Source organism: Magallana gigas, chromosome 5, assembly GCF_963853765.1.
Source record: "Magallana gigas chromosome 5, xbMagGiga1.1, whole genome shotgun sequence".
Lineage (NCBI taxonomy): Eukaryota > Metazoa > Mollusca > Bivalvia > Ostreida > Ostreidae > Magallana > Magallana gigas.
Window position 1 is genome coordinate 31,730,364 of NC_088857.1, and position 18,516 is coordinate 31,748,879.

An 18,516-nucleotide genomic window follows, 5' to 3' on the forward strand; every position below is an offset into this window, starting at 1 on the left:
TTGAGTTTTCTGCTTGCATGCTAAAGGGTATCTCCATTATGTATTAATTTTATTGATAAGTTTTAGGTCTAACAATTTCTGGATTTTCTTGGAAGTAGATATTAGATTTGACAGTGCTCATTTGTCCTCTGAAAAGGGCATAACCAGGAAAGGGCATGTAAAAATTTGTTAAAGAAAATAAATGATTTCTTTTCCACACTGTTACGTTCAGTTTTTACTTTTTTCAGCCATGGATGAGGATGGTGCAGACAAGCAAAACGGAATTCGCCTCCCTGCCACAACAGGACCCCGCCCTTATAAATGTGAAGTTTGTCAGCGATCGTTTAGGGAGGTAGCTACCCTGAGAAAACATGAACAGCTGCACAGAGCCGATCGTCCATATGTCTGCCAGACCTGTGGAAAGTCTTTCCTGTGGTCATCAAATCTCAAAGTTCACGAGAGGGTCCACACGGGGGAAAGACCCTACAAGTGTAAAATCTGCCACAGGTGAGATTACGTTCATTTGTAGATGCAGTTATTGTTCATTTGTTGATGCAAGTTCTATTAACATGACAATTCGCAAAAATAAGTAAATGAAATGCAGAATCGTGATGTGCGGTATGGACTTATTAATAATGTTTGTTTCAATTGAGAACCAATCAGCGCAACTAAGGCTTAGCCTGATCTGATGGTGCAGAAAGAATGCCCGTTAGCACTGTGGAATATATACTGGTAAACAATATTTTGGGTACAATGAGTCTACCTTATTAATTCTGATTATGATAATTTGACCAGTAACACTGTGTTGTCAACATGTAATGTACTTGGTTAACTGCTGATTGATCTGAATATCGTACAGTAAAACTGGTATTCAGATAGTAAAACTGGTTTTTCGGTTACTCAGATAAAAATGCATTTTACATGGTTAATTTGTAGAAAATATTTAAAAATTTCATTAAATGCATACAAACACATTTCCCTTATTTTAATTACCATTACGTGGTTCAAAAATAGGTTAAGTTTATTTTGTTTAGTTTACACAGTTAATATACCGGTAATTGATATATATGATAAGTAAGCGAGTAACTGTTTACTAAATTAAAAACACTTATAAGTTTACTGAGAGCAATTTTTGACACAATTCCCCAGTGTGTATTGTGATTTTTTTCTACTACATTTTACAATTCACTCATATTTATAGATACTTCCCTGAAGGGAGTGGACAGGGGTGAATCTTAATGCTTTTGATTATTTGATTTTATTAAAACGAGGAAGTAAAAAAAAAACAACCACAAGTACTTAATAACTGCATGTAAAAAAAAAATCCAGATTTGACACATGCAGGGATTGTATGCAAGGAAATAAAGTCAAGAGTCAACAACTTTGGAAGGAAAAGGGAATGAATGTTATGCTCATTTCAACTTAATTAGCATGAGTAAAAGCTTTAGTGAATGTGCTGTGAGGACATAACGATTAACATCACACACTTAGTCGCTAGTTTTTGTGTACCTTTAATAAGATTATGTCCCCAACACATTTTCCGAGATAAGGATATGCGTTTACCATCTGAACAAGAACTTAGAGCAATGATTTCAGAAGATAAAGGCTCTTTACTTGAACATGTATAATAAAACCCTTATGCAAACCATTCCCTATCTATGATATATATATATTTAGCAGATTGTTAGGTAAACCACTAAACCTTGACACCAATTGCGTATGGGAAGTATGCAAGTGTGTATACGGGAGGGGGGAGGGCTCTTTCATCTGGTACATGCAGTGGCAGATTGCATAGATGAACAGGGAGATCACAAAGGAGAAAAAAGGCTACTGCCACACGTTTCCATCATGAATTTTTCTCTCTAACGCAGTATTTCCCATTATGCTGTTGATTCTGTGCCAAATGTTCATCATACAGGTTTAACAAGTCAATGATGATGGGGGAAAACATACAAAACACACACAAAAAAGATGCAAAAGCCCATGCGTAAGACATGTAAGACCAGTTGATAGACATTTTGCAGGAGGGTGATATATTCAGGGGGTTCGTAATGAAATTTGTTGCATCACGTTCGTCTGAGCATAGACGTAACAGATTTTGACCCTTAATTCTTAAATGCTGCTGTATGTGGAAGAGAGATGATAAAAATTCGATCACATTTACCAAAGAAGCAGACAGAGACGATGGACAAGATGCTCAATATCTTTCCTTGTCTGTCTCAAGACGAGCATTGATTTTTTTCTTTTGGTGTGACCTAATTGTCTGGCATATGTTTTGTTACAATGGTGTACCTGATCATTAGTAGCTTAAGATTTCCTTTGGAAGTTGATCCCAGACAATTGGAGTTTCTCCTTTGTCATCATCAGAACCATTAGCGGCTGTAAGGTGTTCCAAGATGCCATCTTTTTGCCTGATTCCTGAGACTAATACCTGAGTTATTAGGTGTAAGAAGTCCAAAGTTTTGGTGATTATGAGAAGAATTGTCTTTGTAATGGATAAAGTCATCTACATTAGTAATATATACCTTTACCATATTCTCGTCTTTAAGTGACTTTAACACATCAAATTATAGGAAAACAACACCTTTTGCTTTTCATAGGTTTCGCATTTACAAGTTAAAGACAGACGAGACATTCCTCTATTTTATATAATTGTCCTTGATATTTTATTCTTATTTATTAACTTTTAAACCCGTTAATTCCCAAAAATTCAGAGTACATTACCAGGCTCGTTTCGGAGCTAGAATATTTAAAATTTTCCATAAAATAGCACGCAAAATGCATTTGAATGCTTATAAGTAAAGTCATACTATATATTTTCAATTGAACACTTTATATCCAAATGAAAAAGAACCATATTACATAAAAATATAATTATGAAATTACGAAGTGGAAATCTTCACATTGTGGAGACAGAAAATTTTCTTAAAAAATGAAAGAAAGGTCGTGTCTGACCTAAAAAAAACCCCCAAAAACATGCACACACATTTAAGTACAGAATTTTTGGAGGATTTAACTGTGTAATGCATCTGCTCACATTTTTCTAACATTAAGTGCATAAAGTTTAGAGTGCACAGTATGAATATTTTGTGAGAAAATGACATATCATACACATATCATGCTTTGACAGCCACATTTTTTAAGGGTTCGTTGAAGTTGTTGAAAGGTTATCGTGCATGATTCCCTTGTCAGTTTTTCTTGAGTGGGGGGTCTCAATTATGATAAATGCTCATTGTCTCCCTTCTGTGCTTGAATTGGATCACTGGAATGACATTGGCAGATAAATCCATGTTTTGTTGCGCAAGCAATGAGGAAGAGATAATGAATCTGTTTAGTTTGAGGCTTTTTCCTTGTCATTTGTGAACTGTGTAGTCTTCATGCATAAAGGGACATACATATGTAAGATTATGTAAAAGATTGCATTTGTTGTGAATAAAATGACCTTTTGTGATAAAAAAAAAAATAAAACATCAAAAGTTGAAATGTGGACAGTTCTCAAAGAAGATCACATACTAAAAAAAAATCTGTAGTTAGAAAAGGAATTTACCTTGATATAAAAAAAAAATTATCATGATCATCTAAAAGAAGCAATGCATTGCATGTATCATTTGTATCTTTGTTTGATGTGGCAGCCCAAGACCAAAAACAGTGTGATGAGCAACGATAATGAAAAGCCTTTCTGCACTGCGGAATGCATGCACTAAATGTACTGCATGAATCAAATGCTAAGGAGTTCCTGAGGGGAAATTGACGAATAGAACAACCGCATTATCTAAAGCCCAGCGCGGTTGAGTGTTCGTTAGCAGCAGGGCAGGTTGTGGAATTCTAAAGACATTAAAAAGTTGTTTTTCTGCCATAAAAAAGGAATATCCATCCCATATTTGCTGTAGGGTTGTGAATGGGATCAAGTGACATGTTATTATGCAGTAATGTGGTTGTTGCACTTTTACTGCTAGTGGAAATGGCCATTGCTAAATTGTTCTGCCAATAGTTTCATTTGGGACATAAAAGCACTATTAATTTTCTCATGCAAAAAAAAAAATTTGTAAATTCATTTCTGACACAAAACATGAGACCAGGAGATGTATAGGTGATCTGCCGTGATAAAGAATTTGTTAAAAACATCGATTGGGGGGGGTTCTTTTGGGAAGCAGTGATGCATGTCAGAGCAAATATGAGGAGGAGGAGTGATGGCAGCGTTTCGCATTGTTAGGGATCAATAGTTAAGCTACGGGGATTGTGCTCAGAGCTTAAAGTTTAATTCAACTGATAGTCCATTTGTCGAGGCATGTCACAAGGGGCAATTTTAATATCGATAATTAATAAGGGAGAAAAAAAAAATCCATTCATATGACATATTATTCACTAAATGCGAGCTAGGTCGTGGTATTATATCAGAGAATGAACAACATATTGTCGGGAGCCAACGAGGGGAATGAACGATCGTACTTCTGAATGCTAATTTGACCTCAGTGGGGCAAACGTTTGCTCATGTCCTTGGTTATAGGAAAAAGAGACCAGTATTTACATACACCTCTTAGTTCACTCACCTCAGACCACTTATCAAAAAAACACTCCGATGATCTTTGTCAACAAACTGAGCAGATGAATTCAAACTTTGTTTTTCCTAAGATCACCTGAAAATGTCATTAGGTGCATGGAGGTTTTCAAAAAATGTTGATTGATATTAATCACAGGTTTTAGAAGGAGCCAAGGGCATAATTTTCGAGTTCTCATGAAGTGTTTAACACTGATGGTGTACCTGGGCCACAAAATAACCCCCCCCAGTTTTATTTTATTTTACTCGAAATAAATCGTAGGCACATTTAGTCGGCAGTAAGTGGAGATATACGTCAATGTAAAATGTGCTCAGCATGTATTGTATGGGATCTGACCTGCTGTTGTCTCTGTTCCAATCATATACCAACCTACAAACCTTGTACTGACTCTACGGCAACAGCTGGGCCCTCATCTGTGTCCCCATCATACCATGTTACATCCACGTCAGTGCTATGCATGCAGTGTCCCCATCTTGCATATTCTCCATTGCAAAATATGATACCATCCATTAAAACTTGTTAGACATTTGTTGCAGTATTAACCCTATATAGCAAAGACTTGTTTTTGGACAAGGCCTGTATTGTTCATAGTCCAACAATATTTTTTGTTACTACAAACATTCAGGTTTAGATTGAAGTAGTTTTACAGAAATTACTTCATTTTATTCTTTAATTATTTTTTCTGTTTTTTTTTTCTTGTACGAAGTGATGGTTTTTTTTGCTATATGACTCCCAGGGTCTGTCGATTGGTTGCTAATTTCTCACTGTACGACATCTTTTGTCTTCTTTATTTCCTGAATCCCCTTGCTTCATTTGTCTGCGAGGAAGTTTGCTATTTTATCATCATGATTTCTCTCTTTCTTGGTGGAATAACAAGTTAGTCAGAGCTTTAAATTGTAGATATATATAAATGTCATTAGTCAGACTGTTTCCAGAGGACATATTAAAAAAAATGAAATTTTTTACATAAATATACCCTTATTTTATGGTTAATGGACCTATATATTTTTTTCCATCATGTAACAATCCTTTAGCAGATCAAATGCATTAGTGATGTAAAAAAACAAAAACTCTATTTGGATTTCAGATGTATGAGAGAAAAATATAATATGCCTAATTTACATAGGAAATCAGATCTAGTATATAATTTATGATTGTATGTACTAGCAATTCAAGATAGTGGTTGTTTGAAAGTTGGCCCTCAGTGACTTTGATACATGGATAAAAGCATGTTCTGAAAGATGTTTCCTTCCAATTGACTCCCTAAGCAATATTTACAGTAATCTCTTAACCTGGTTAAAAAAATTGTTTATTGCAAATCTTAATGTAATGAAAGTTGGTATCTCAGAAAAGAAAAAAAAATTGATTTTTTCGATAATCATATATTTTATGATGGAGGCAACTTAACTAGCTTTTGTTTTGATATTTCTCTACCCATGCATGCAAGAATTGTAAAATCCTAGCGTAAATTTGAATAAACAGTGTAAAAAAAACCCCCAACAACAACCTGCACTTGCATTAGTTCAAAAATGTGAAGCTATTTTGAGATATACCTGGTGGGATAGGTGAAGCAATTATAGTTTTTTGTGAATCACTTGATATCACGCTTACATGTTAAGATGGGCTAATCATTGGATGTCAACTAAACTTTCTGTAGTACCGGTAATTGTAAGTCGGGAGAGTTTGTTTAATGTTGCATAGTGTGTCTTTTTTTTTTTTTAAAAGGACTTACCACCATTGATGAGGACCGAGTTTTTTTTTTTTGGAACCCTATTTTAGAAATAAAAAAGGCTCTGAATGCATAATGAATGAAGGAAGTTCCTTTGTGGGCTTTATAAGTGATAAAAAGCCAGCCTTGCCAAATGGACAAGTTGGCTTGTTTTTACATCTGGCATGTAAAGCAATTACAAATTAAACAGGGTGACTTGGATAAAAAAAAATCTTGTTCCTGTTGGAAAGGGATGATTCATGATTTGCTTCTTACATATGTTTAGACTAAGGCCTTCATCAAACCAAAAAAGACTTTTCTTCATATTGTTCGAAAATAAATCATGTATACTGTAATTAAGGAAAAGAAAACGTAGTTCCAGAAAAATCTATTTTGGTCATCAGCCATTGTTCCAAGTGTATTTGGCTTTTAGGTGAAGTATTTATTAGTTAATCTGCCACTGTAATTGGTAATTTCCAATCACCCTTGCCGCTTTATTAGCCATTGGCTAGGACAGACTGTCAGAAATACCAGCATCAGGGCTGAGTCTTACGTCTGCTGGTCTACGAAGCCAGACAGTGCTTTACTTTTTTCACTTGTTTATTTATGGACATCGTAAAATCAAATTCTCCTTGCTCAAGTCGCCCATAATCAAAGCCCTCAGACGGAGGACCCTTAAGAAAGTACAGCTTCTTCTTGTTATCAAAACACCTTTATGTATCACGTCGATGATTTGGAAATTAAGACGTGCGTCGCGGTTGTTATTTTCATGTAATGAAAACTAACGGAAAAGTCAATCTGGATTAACGTAACTAGATTTTTTTTATGAAATCCTTTTTCGGCAAATGGTTTGTTATATTATTAATTTTTGAGAAAATAAGGTTATATATATTGTAAATATTTTGCTTACCGTAATTTATTTTCTGATTTCAAGCAAAAATTCTCGTTCATTATTTTGAATAAATGAAAGAGTTTTTCTCAGATAGACAGAGCAAATTAGGTTAACATGGATTTCCAGTTATTGATCAAATTTGTTGATTATTCAAAGAATAAAATGCTAGATTTTTTTTCTTCAGATACAGTTTACAGTCTAGAAATTAAAAGATTTTTTTTTCAGGCGAGGATGACTTGCTTTGATGGTTTGCAAAAAAAATCTCTTAAAATAAATAAATGATGGGGGAGGGTTCACAATGGATAATTCTGGAAAAACTCTCATGGGAAGAGATTTATTGACATTGCAAGTCCAAGATGATACTGATACTATAAGAGGGCGACCCCTGTACTGACAAGTAAAAAGAGTGGAAAGTTTCAGATAATGGTACATCTGTCTTGCCTCATCATCTAAGAGACTTAAAATGAAATCATGTTTTTTCATACAACTATGGGGTCACTGATAAGATTACGGAGCAAGATTTTTGGCGTAGCTTCCATTCACCTCAGATAAAGCTTACAAGTTGTAGAGTAAATTCCAGCAAGCCAAAATCCAAAACATTTCCCTCATGTTGAGTTGGCCTTGTTTGTGGGTGGGTGTGTGTTTAGTGATTGTGTGTATGTGTGTGTACTATGAATATTGTTGCAAGGTAGAGAGAGGTTTTTGTGTAATACGTAGATTTGTTTTCTTGTATTCATGCCAGATTGTTGTATACAACCATAAATCATTTGCCCTAAAAACATGAAATGTAACCCTATCTCTGAAAACATGGCAGCTAGTCACATCTACTGAAATCTTGGTGAAACTTGAGTCATTGTGGGTTAATTGCCAACAAAATGCAAATGACCTACCTCTTTTAACCTCTTGAAATTTCAATGTAATGTGACACAAAGAAAAAAAAAAGAGAGCAAGAAAATAAAAAATTGGCCAGATGACCAATCCGTTGGCCTAATTTCTCTGCTTGATATCAGGCAGACCTGAGTCAATGACCAGAGAACTTCATTGAATGAATTAATCATATGTATGCCCAGTAGTGCATGAGAACCACAACCTTATACCATTCAGCGGTTATATGTTTGAGTATAATAATGTATCTGTTGCAGCATAAACAGTTTTTTTAAAAAACTTGGTCTAATTTTCTTGCATGTTGGCAATTCTAAGTGCTTCTAATTTCTTTCGTCATGCAATGCCCAAAGATGATTTAAATATCCTTCTTTTTTTTTTACCCTAATGGAACTTGAAATATGTTTGCCTGTTCTGAAATAAAGCTTTTGATAACTCAACCTTGCCTTCATGCAATGAATGTAATTAAAGTTTAAAAAACCCATTTATCTGCGCTATTTGAAAAGAAATCTTGGGAGGTTGAAAGACTTCTAGATGTGCTTCATTTAGCAGAAAAATCTCTTATGCCAGCCTGTACATGCGTACCTATTGAATTTTTTTGCCCTATGGGCCATGTTCTTTTTACAAGAATTCAGGTCACGCTGTGGGTATTGCCCCATTCTATTACAACAAGTGAAATCGGATGCCTCCCATGTCCCTCCCTCTCTCCAATCCCAAATTAGGACAGTGACTGCACACTAGATTAAATTATATAAGTAAATAAGATGATTTATTAAGTAAAAAGAACCCGAGTACCACAGCTCTGTAGGGATGAAAGAGAATTCTTTAACGGTGCGATATTGATTGGTTTGTAATGATGTCGTCACATTTCCTTTCTCTTCTACAGGACAAAGCCTTTATGTGCTAACCGATTTTTTTTTTTTTTTCGGGGATACAGTCATCTTGCATGTTTTTAAGTATCGACCTCCAGATTACTACTTGCGTATCCGGGAAGGTTATTCACCCAGATCAGTGGAGAGAAGGAAAAAAAAAATAGAAAGAGAGATGCTTTATTATTAAGCTTGGCAATGGGCCAAGGCTAAAAACAACAATTTAGAATTACAGAATTATTAGTAATGAAAAAAAGGAGATAAATGAGAGAAAAAAATGATAATCTAATTATGAAGGTCTTTTTAGGTCATCGTCAGGACACATAGGTCGATGGATACCATTGTCATGTGACCATTTCATAATGATGAATTTGCCTTGGGTTAAAAGCCCATTGAGGCGCAGTTAATGTGTAAACAAAACAAAAAATGGAAAAAATGTAAAAACATGAAGGAAAAAAATTGAAATGAGATATATAATGTCATATCTCAAAAGCACATAATTGTTTTAAAGGTTGAGGCAGATTATGTATTTTTCTGTGGGGGTTGTTTTAAGGGTCTGAGCAGTACACGTGGGTGGACCATTACAATAGTTTTCAAGAATATACCTATAAATCAATATGGTAGCATATTTTTTTTTGTTTTATGAATATTAAAAAAAAAAACCAGGGAACCCCATTATTACCTGATCAATAGATTCTGCTGGCCCGCAATTGTAAAGAGTGCATTGATATGCTCTCACATGTGTAGACATGTGTTGCTCGTCCTTGCATTTTGACCTGGAAACACTACGATGGTCTGAGGCATTTTGTTGTTGATGCGAAGGAGCAGCCCACTGTTATTAAACATCAAGAGGGAAAATATTGTTAACTGCTGTGGGGTAATGCACATATGGTAACATAAAATAGTAATTAGATGTGGAGATGCATCAATTGAGCATCATTATATTCATCGAATGTCGTCATATGTCATCATATTTATTGCGATATGATTTCCATTGATTGAATGCAATGAATATTTCATGCCAATTTGATACTAATGGTAGAAATACAGATCAAATTATTTCGAGTATGATAAAAAAAATGTTAATGAAATAGAGTATTTATTTTATGGAGCGGAAAGATCTGTTTCCTAGTCCTATGTGGATGATATGAAAATAGTTTTATACTGTATCTTTACACAAGCATGTACACAAACTTATACACACCTTCCCCCTTCTTATTGGACATACAGATAAATCCCATCTCGTTCATTATCCTGTAAAATAATGCATTTGTTACATGTACTTGTAATCTGTGTTATTGTCTCTTAAGTCAATTACATTACGCAAGCCGCAGAGATTTACCTAAATCTTTTGTATTGCAGGTGTTTTACTCAGTCCAATGATCTAAGACGACATGAAAGAAATGTCCACATGCGGGGGAAGCTGGTCAACTATAGGAACCCGGTCGCTCCTACGAGTCGTAACACGAGTCAGATGAACCTGGCCACATACCAGGCCTTTGCCATGCAGCAGAGGGCGCTTCTACACCATGCACTGACCTACGAAAGTCTGATGCAGAGTGCAGTAGTCACACAAGCTAGGTACAACGAATTGTTTGAAAAGTCGCTCTGTTGAACATAATTCTTTCTCAAATTTGTCTGCAACAATGCACATTTTCAATAAACTATAGCTTTATATCCTTTTTCAATGCTGAACAATATGTTGAATATTTCATTTAACATCACCTTTATCCTTTTGTTCCATGTCTCTTTTATATTAATCATATAGGAAGATTTGTTTTGTTCACCAATTTGCATCTCGTATTTGAAACTTTTAAGTTACGCAACAAAATATCAGGAGTTTCCATTCTGGTGTTCTCTTTTGTAGGCTGCAGGCGGGTGGTTCCACTGCATCTATGCCCACAATGAGCGCCCCCTCTGACATCAGTGTGTCTACCTCCACTGATTCACGGCACCGTCGCCCCACAGGCTCGCCCGACTCCATCAAACTGGAGCAGGTGACCCCACCTACCTCACCCAGCAGACAGGAGCGTTCTCTCTCCAACCCAGGCCTGCACAACTCCATGGGGGCCAGCGACCAGCTCTACATGGCCCCCAGATCTAACAGCACCTCTGCTGTAAGTCATCCAGTACCCAGTTTTAATTTTCCAAATAGCTATATACATGTATCATTATAATATATATAAGTGTATGGTGCGTACATGTACACACAGTAAATGAGTTAAAAACTTCTGCATTTGAATTTTTATTTATTTTTCTTCATTTTACTATTGTGGATCTATGAACAACAACTGGTTAATAATGATTTATAGTTGTCAAGATGACTAGAGTTATCTTTCTTAACTACACAATACATAAGGTAAATCAAAGCTTAATAAATGATGGATACTGTATGTCTCCATCAAGACATAATAGAAAACCAGACACTTTCATGTACCAGTACCTGTGTAGCAAGATTTTAAAAACAGGGTAGGTACATATGCCTGTGTGGCAGTCAGTACTCACTCCTGTACTTATACTATCGTATTCTGACGTTCTGTTCTGTTGGTTGTAGATCGGTACGGGTTTACTTCACTCGCCTCCATCACTGCCCACCTCATCCTACCAGGGATACACAGCCGGCAGTAACTCTATCAATGGAAGTCCACCAGTGCTCACCCAAGTCACAGCTGCCATGTCAACAAATATGTCAGGATTCAAGTAAGAAGAACTTTGATTTAGAGACCTTGGGTTGAATTTTATGATTTTTTGTCTTCAAAATTTCTTTTCGCATTTGCATACTACATTGTATTTATAAATTATTGTGCTGGTATATAATTTGTTTATCAATGTATATCAAAGAACAAAGACTGGAACAAGAAATTTTAAATTGAAAAAAAAAAATTTGACAGTTAATTTAAGCCTCAGTGGCAAGTATACCGGTAGGTATTTCTTGAACATGAAACCTATGAAGGCATTTATGTAATCATAACTTATCTTATAGCAAAGGTCACATTAAATGAATTTAATATTGATTAGGTTAAAATAAAGGAGGCATGCTTAGATTTTATGACTTTAGACACAACATGGTAAGTCCAAATTGCAATGCTACATTGATGACCCGTTTTTAACAGGTTGTTAAATGAATCTGCCTCCACCTCAAGTCTACCTCACTCTGCCCTGAGACGACTACCTCCAATATCATCTATTTATAGTAACCACCCAAATACCTCATCAGCTGACAACAAAGTCATTGACCTCAGCATGAAGTCTGCCAGCAGTGGAGAGTCCGAGGACGGAGACTGGAAGTCCAGAATCATCGCCGAACACCTGAAGCGGGAGGAGGCTTCCAACAATGCCTCCAAGAGTCCTCCGATCTCGGAGACAGAAAGTGAGGAAAAGCGTGACGTGACAACCACCTCCATTACGCCCATTGGCGACTCTGGAATCCACCACTGCCCGCACTGCAACATCTTCTTTCACGACTTCACCATGTACCACCTTCACAAGAGTCTGCACTCGCCTGTGGACGACGATCCCTTCCGATGTCCCTCGTGTCAGAAGCACTGCCAGGACCGGATCGAGTTTATGTTCCACATTGTCTGGCATGTCAAGTATCCACACACCATCCCTAACTATGAACCTTTTAGGGAGGAGTACCAGGCCTAAACTGGTGCCCAAGCAGATAATGAAGTCAGCATAATGGTAAGTGAAGAATTCAGGGAAGGGGTACTTTTCCCTCAGAAAATTTTGTGAAAAATGAGGCTGTTTACTTTTCACTGCTTATGTGACATAACTATTAGTTTGCTTTTTTAGGACTATATTATAAATTCAAATATTCTGTGATCAATTTAATGCATTCTAAATTAAAAAAAACAAAAAAGAATTTCGCTCGTTAATATTCAATGTGCAAAGGTGTATTAATGTTGCATTGTCTTGACTGATTGTAGATGAACCTCAACAGAAGTGCAATACATCATCCTCATCACACAGTGACCCTCCTAGATGGTCGCTAGATAGCCTTTATTGAAGTTCGAAGTTGACATTTTCTGAAGTTCCTCCAAGTTCAAGCTTTCAAGCGGTGGATAAAGTCCAGTTTAGTTTGAAGCAATTTCTCTGTTATCTTGTATGTGTATTACAAACAGATCTCAACTAGTACCTAATGGATTGGTGTGTGTGCATCTTGGAAACCCAGCACAAGGAATTTTTCTCTCCATGTGCATTGCCCTGTTCTCGTAATCTGGACTTGTCAAAACTTCTGTTCTAGTATGTATCTCAAGACATCTATTAATCTTTTCATACATGTAAATGTATACGGTTTTGAAGAATTAATATTTTTTCTTGTTTTTAGTTTATATATTTTTGTCAACATATTTTAGCAGAAAATGATATTTTAAATGACATAACTACACTCAAGGTTAGAAAATGAGACAGAGTGTTTATTTTGATGTATTTGATAAATCCACAGTTTTTATTATCAGGAAAAATTGGAATAATGTAATTTTGAATCAAAAGGCAATGGTTTATTGGTATCATAATGTGTTAAAAAAATTAGAAATTTTAGAGACTTTGTCTAAAAAGTTGTTAAATAGTTCTACCATTTTTTAATGGTAAAAAAATATGTTATAAGGATGCTTCTTTGCTATTTTGTTTTGTTTATACTTACATGCGTTTTGTTAGTGCTAAATCATCTTTTATTTTTTTTAACATTTAGTGCTTTGTAAGATCATATTTATCATTATTATTAGGGGGTGATTCACACTGCTCTTTAAGGCACACCAATGTGTCACATATCCATGGTAATGGTAGGTATCCACCTCTTCTATCTCCGTAGTCAGAAGAGTTGACAAGGGGAGACAACAAAACCTCATGTTATACTGTTATGTGCCAGTTGAATATTCTGTCTTATTTTATAGGAAAAACCTATAAATACGGGTAATATTTTGTGTCTTGAGCTCATTGAAAGCACATTATCAAACTTTTGTGTGTGTGTTTTTTATGTAAAAGATTCCTACCTGAAAACCATTTCATCCTCTTCTCATGTTTATTATTATAGTCTATGTGATATACATCGTCTCTGTATTCATGTTTACTGGAAAATGAAATTTGTGCCATATGGTGTTTTTATTAGCCAGGAGAAATCTCCTGAAGGATCTTTTATATTGTTGTTTAGGGAGGTTTTTTTTATGTTATCTGAGAACAAACCTATATGTGTGTGTTGATATTTTGCTTGTATATGTTTTTGTTCATATTTTTGATATGTTCTCTTATTCAGTAAGAGGTTGTTTGATTAAGGGGGTTAAGTATATCACGTTCATTTTGATAAATTAATTATTGAAATGGGCAGCCTTTTGGTGCAAGATCAATTTTTTTTTGGGTACTGCCCATTATGCTAAGTATAACACTATTCAGGGTGTGGTTTCAGAATTTAGGCCCCCTTCCCCCCTTTTAAACAAAATCAAATGTGTTCACTATATAAATATATTTGGAAGGAATTTTTTTTGCTCAGCAGTGCAAATAGCAAATACAAATTATTCAAACTGCTTCTGAATGCAATTACTCCCCCAGTGAAGTCAAATCAATAAGCCATGGTTTCATTCTAGAATTTTTTATAATGTATGTGTAGCCTCATTCCAATAATATCACTGCATCAAAACAAGGCAATTTATCTGAGAAAAGTGGGAGTAATTGATAAAATACATCACAGGATATAAAGTTCATGGGATTTAATGAATTCTTTGATGTCTTAATTAAAGTGGACAGAATGTTAATGCTAAGTGTTGTATGTAACCTAATTTTGGGGGTGAAATTTACCATAATGAATTGCTTATTGAATTTAAAAGAAACTCATAAGGGCAGTTGGCCCTCCATCCGGTGAAAACAATACATCTGCTGAGTCTAGACGATTACATTTCATTCCAAGGCGAAGAATTCTTTGTCATTGCCATACTAAAAAAACCTCCGGTGTTTACGATGTCTCGTTAATGGTGTTCAAATCAAATAAACTATTTTTTCTTTACATTATCTAGTTAGAAAACGTGTTGGAAATACAAGTCTTATTGGTCTGAAATCAAAATAGAACAGCATAAGTCAAAATAATAGTAGGATTATATTGAAAGTTTTTTTAGAGTTTTACAGTGCTTTATTGGAGTTTTTATTCTACAATTTATATCAGATTTGAAGGGGTTTTCATTGACATTTTTTGTATTTGGTCATGTTGCTGTCATGTTTTTTTTGCTGTTAGATTTTATCCGAAAGCAGGATAAAATTGTCGGTCCGGTGTGAAGTGACTCTTTGTTGTTTAATGTTGTGTTAGATGTTGGGCGTGTCAGAATTTCATGTTTAGGGTTTCAGATTACAGAAAAGAGACACTTGTTTGACAAGCATTTCAGTGCTCATGCTAATGATAAGTTACAGCAGAATACTGATGATTAGTTAAATCACAATACTGATTAATAGTTTACAGCGCAGGATAGCTCCTTTCTCTCTTTCTTTGTATTTCTTGTATATCATCTTTTTCTCTTTCTTTTGTTGAACTGGTGATTGATTTACAAAACCCAAAATTTGCATAATTTTGAATCAAGACTGAATATTATCAAATTTTGCCAGATTGTAAATTGTTTTCCAGTTGAACAGTCTTAGAATAGCTTATATACTCTCAGAATTAAAAAAATTGAAATTTTTTTCATTTTTAAAAGTTCAAAATTTATTGATAAGACCAGTAGTGTTGAATACCTCTTAAATATTCTTTATTTATTTCTAATCTCAGGATTGCTTTAACATACATATGCATATAGTATTTTATTTTTTCATGTATCCATGACTTTGAACTTTGACATTTCACCTTTCTCACTATGATACATCTTGAACTCAGGAGAATGTCGTCAGATGGGTAGCAGACGGCAAATGAATTATGATCTACCTCATTTTATGGAGTAATTCTGTATATGTATATTATACTTGTAGCTTTTGGTAATAATCTGTGTGTCACTGTTTCTTGGGTATTTCGACTTCTGTGCTTGAATTTTGTAATTGTTCCTTTGGTTTCGAATTCTTGGCAAAAAGTTTAAAAGAAAGGAATCTTAAAGAAGAAAAATATTTGGATTTTCGGCTTTTAAGACTGTCAATGATAGGAATAAGTTAACCTAGACTGCTGAAGAATTATACCTTATTAACGAGAGTGAGAGTTTGCATGAGACTGAAGGATTTTATTTGACTTTGAACTGAAGGGTATAACCTGTTACGATTGTTTTCATCTTAAGGTTGTTAGTGTTGCCAAGTCTAACTTGTCTTTTTAAGCTTTGTATGATATCTGGGTGTCCAAGGCCTTTTTTTTTTTTTTTTTTTAATTCTAAATCAATATTGTTTGCTGTACATAGTAACCCTGTCAATTCATATAGCTTTTCCTGTATATTTTGTATAGTTACTTAACAAATGTCAGATCCAATGTAAAAAGTAATATTTATCTACATATATATATTATACACATAGATTGCATTGTACTAGCTCATGTTTAGAAGATGTTTCAGTCATAAAAGAGTGCATTGCTGACTCTTGAGCATAAATTTAATGACTGATATACAAAACCGAATATTTTTGACCAATATTACCTGTAACTTTTTTTGTTTTGGTACAATTGTTAGTGTTCCACTATATTTCAGCTCATTGAATTTTGTTATTTAAAAGGAGAGTTTTATGAGATTTTTTTTGAAAAATTCTATATGAAATACCTCAAGAATATAGGATCTAAATCCAGAGAATATATGATATAGAAGTCCAATTACGTGTATTTTAAAAAGATTCAAAACCAGTATTTATACATCAGTAAAAATCCATGGAGAATTCTACCTCAGAAAGTCACAGTATGACTGCCATAAAGTCCACATACATTGTTCGATTAATACCTCAGTTCTTGTATCAAAAATTACCATCTGTTGAACAAGAATTTATCACAGTTAAATTATGCTGATATTTTTTTTTTATGAAATGGAATTATGTTTATGAATTTATGTAACTACCTCAGAAAAAAGTGTGTTTTTTCTGCCTCGATTCCCAGCTAGATATGTGTATTTTATATTTTTTTTGGTCCATCTCGATACAATATCTGAAGTCAATGTTGGACTACCATAGAGCTGATGTAAACAATGTGTCCCTTATGATTTCATTTAATAAGCTTGTATTTTTCATGAATATATATTTTAACCTTTGTAAATAAGGCATTGCAATTGATTGTAGATGTAACTATAAAAATTTTCTTTTAAAAATAAAAGTGCTAATGTCATGAAAATTCCTTAGATAAAAGTGCTATAATGTCAGAAAAATTCTTTCAAAGAAATGGAAAAAAAAATCTCTCAATCTTCTTTTTTATGTTAAAAATGGAAGTTGTAAATGAGATTTTATTTTCTTGAATATTGGAATAAAATGAAAAGAAAAAACATTGCAATGCCTTGACAGTGCCAGAAGTCAAGAACAACAACTCCTGTTTTGTGACCCGGTGAACTTTGATCTGCTGGTACAATCACTAATGCAACATGTTACCTATATGTCATGGCCATCTCTCACCTCTTCCTGTTGGTGTATGCTATTTAAGAGATAAATGAAAATGAAAGAAAAACCACCTGTTTGATATATACATATTTCCTGCATACTTTTTGTACTATTGTATCAAATCTTTACAAAATCAAATTTTATAAGTTTAAAAAATCAAAATTGATTTATTTTTTTCTTTTCAAGTCAAGTCATATTTTAAATCTATTTATAAAAATAAGTAATCAAAATTGTCAATCAAAGATTTTTTGACCATTTAGTAATTAATTAATAAGCTCTTGAAGCCCATTGTTGAAAATGGTTGGTAAATGCACTGCAGTATTGTGTGAATTGCTGAATGTTCATGTCTGTAGAAATGCTGTGCATGCCAGTGAGAGGACATTAACATGTTGCATTAAGGATTATGTGTTTATTGATGTCATTGTAAATCACAGCTATGTCATATATTTCCTCTAGAAATAAAAAAAAATATTAACAGCAATTTGTATTAAAATTTTCTTTGTCCTTTAAGTTTTGGATTAGACGTTGCCATGTGTCTTCTCCTGAAAGTATCTGGTTGTGATATATTAAAAAAATGAGTGACAGGTTTAGTTTACTCTTGAAATATAAATAATCTTGATTTTTAGATTAGATAATCAGATTACACTGTTTTTAGATACATTTCCTTGAATGGCATTCATCATACTGATCTTTGCAACAATGCAGTGTATCTTATGGTCAAGGTGTAATGAAATATAAAAGTAATTGTCTTGGGGTAGGGGCATCTCATACGATAACTAAAGAAAAGATATATACTCGAAAACATGCTTAAAATTAGAAGGTTACCTCACATACAAAATGCAATGGAAGTATTGATCTCGGTAATAAAAAGAGTTGTCTACAAGATTTTGGTTTTAGTAGCAAGAGGTAGAAACTATGGATGTATAATCAGTTTGATATAAAGTTTTCTTTATAGATATAATAATATTGAGGTTTTTTCTTCGTGGAATAGTGTTAGATTGAAAAACTGAACATTGAAATAACAGGATGACGTCAGGTTTCCAAAAATGGATGACCTGTTCTAGAAACGGACGTAGAGCATTAAACAATCAACCAACTAAC

At 34.3% G+C, this 18,516-nt stretch overlaps 1 protein-coding gene across 6 annotated transcripts in view; it reads left to right on the top strand.

Moving 5' to 3' along the window:
* The window catches only part of LOC105344620 (zinc finger protein 628), a 21,123-nt gene extending 3,227 nt beyond the window's left edge, over nt 1-17,896 (top strand). For 5 of the 6 annotated variants that reach the window (XM_011452427.4, XM_011452425.4, XM_011452426.4 and 2 more), the window contains exons 2-7: nt 228-486; nt 10,252-10,470; nt 10,757-11,006; nt 11,444-11,589; nt 12,003-12,573; nt 12,819-17,896. In XM_011452427.4, coding sequence (XP_011450729.1) covers nt 230-486; nt 10,252-10,470; nt 10,757-11,006; nt 11,444-11,589; nt 12,003-12,537 — 1,407 coding nt within the window. In that variant the 5' untranslated portion in view covers nt 228-229 and the 3' untranslated portion in view covers nt 12,538-12,573; nt 12,819-17,896. The remainder of the gene's footprint in view (nt 1-227; nt 487-10,251; nt 10,471-10,756; nt 11,007-11,443; nt 11,590-12,002; nt 12,574-12,818) is intronic. The other variant, XM_011452429.4, reaches the window with a different exon arrangement.
* Nucleotides 17,897-18,516: the final 620 nt, after the last annotated feature.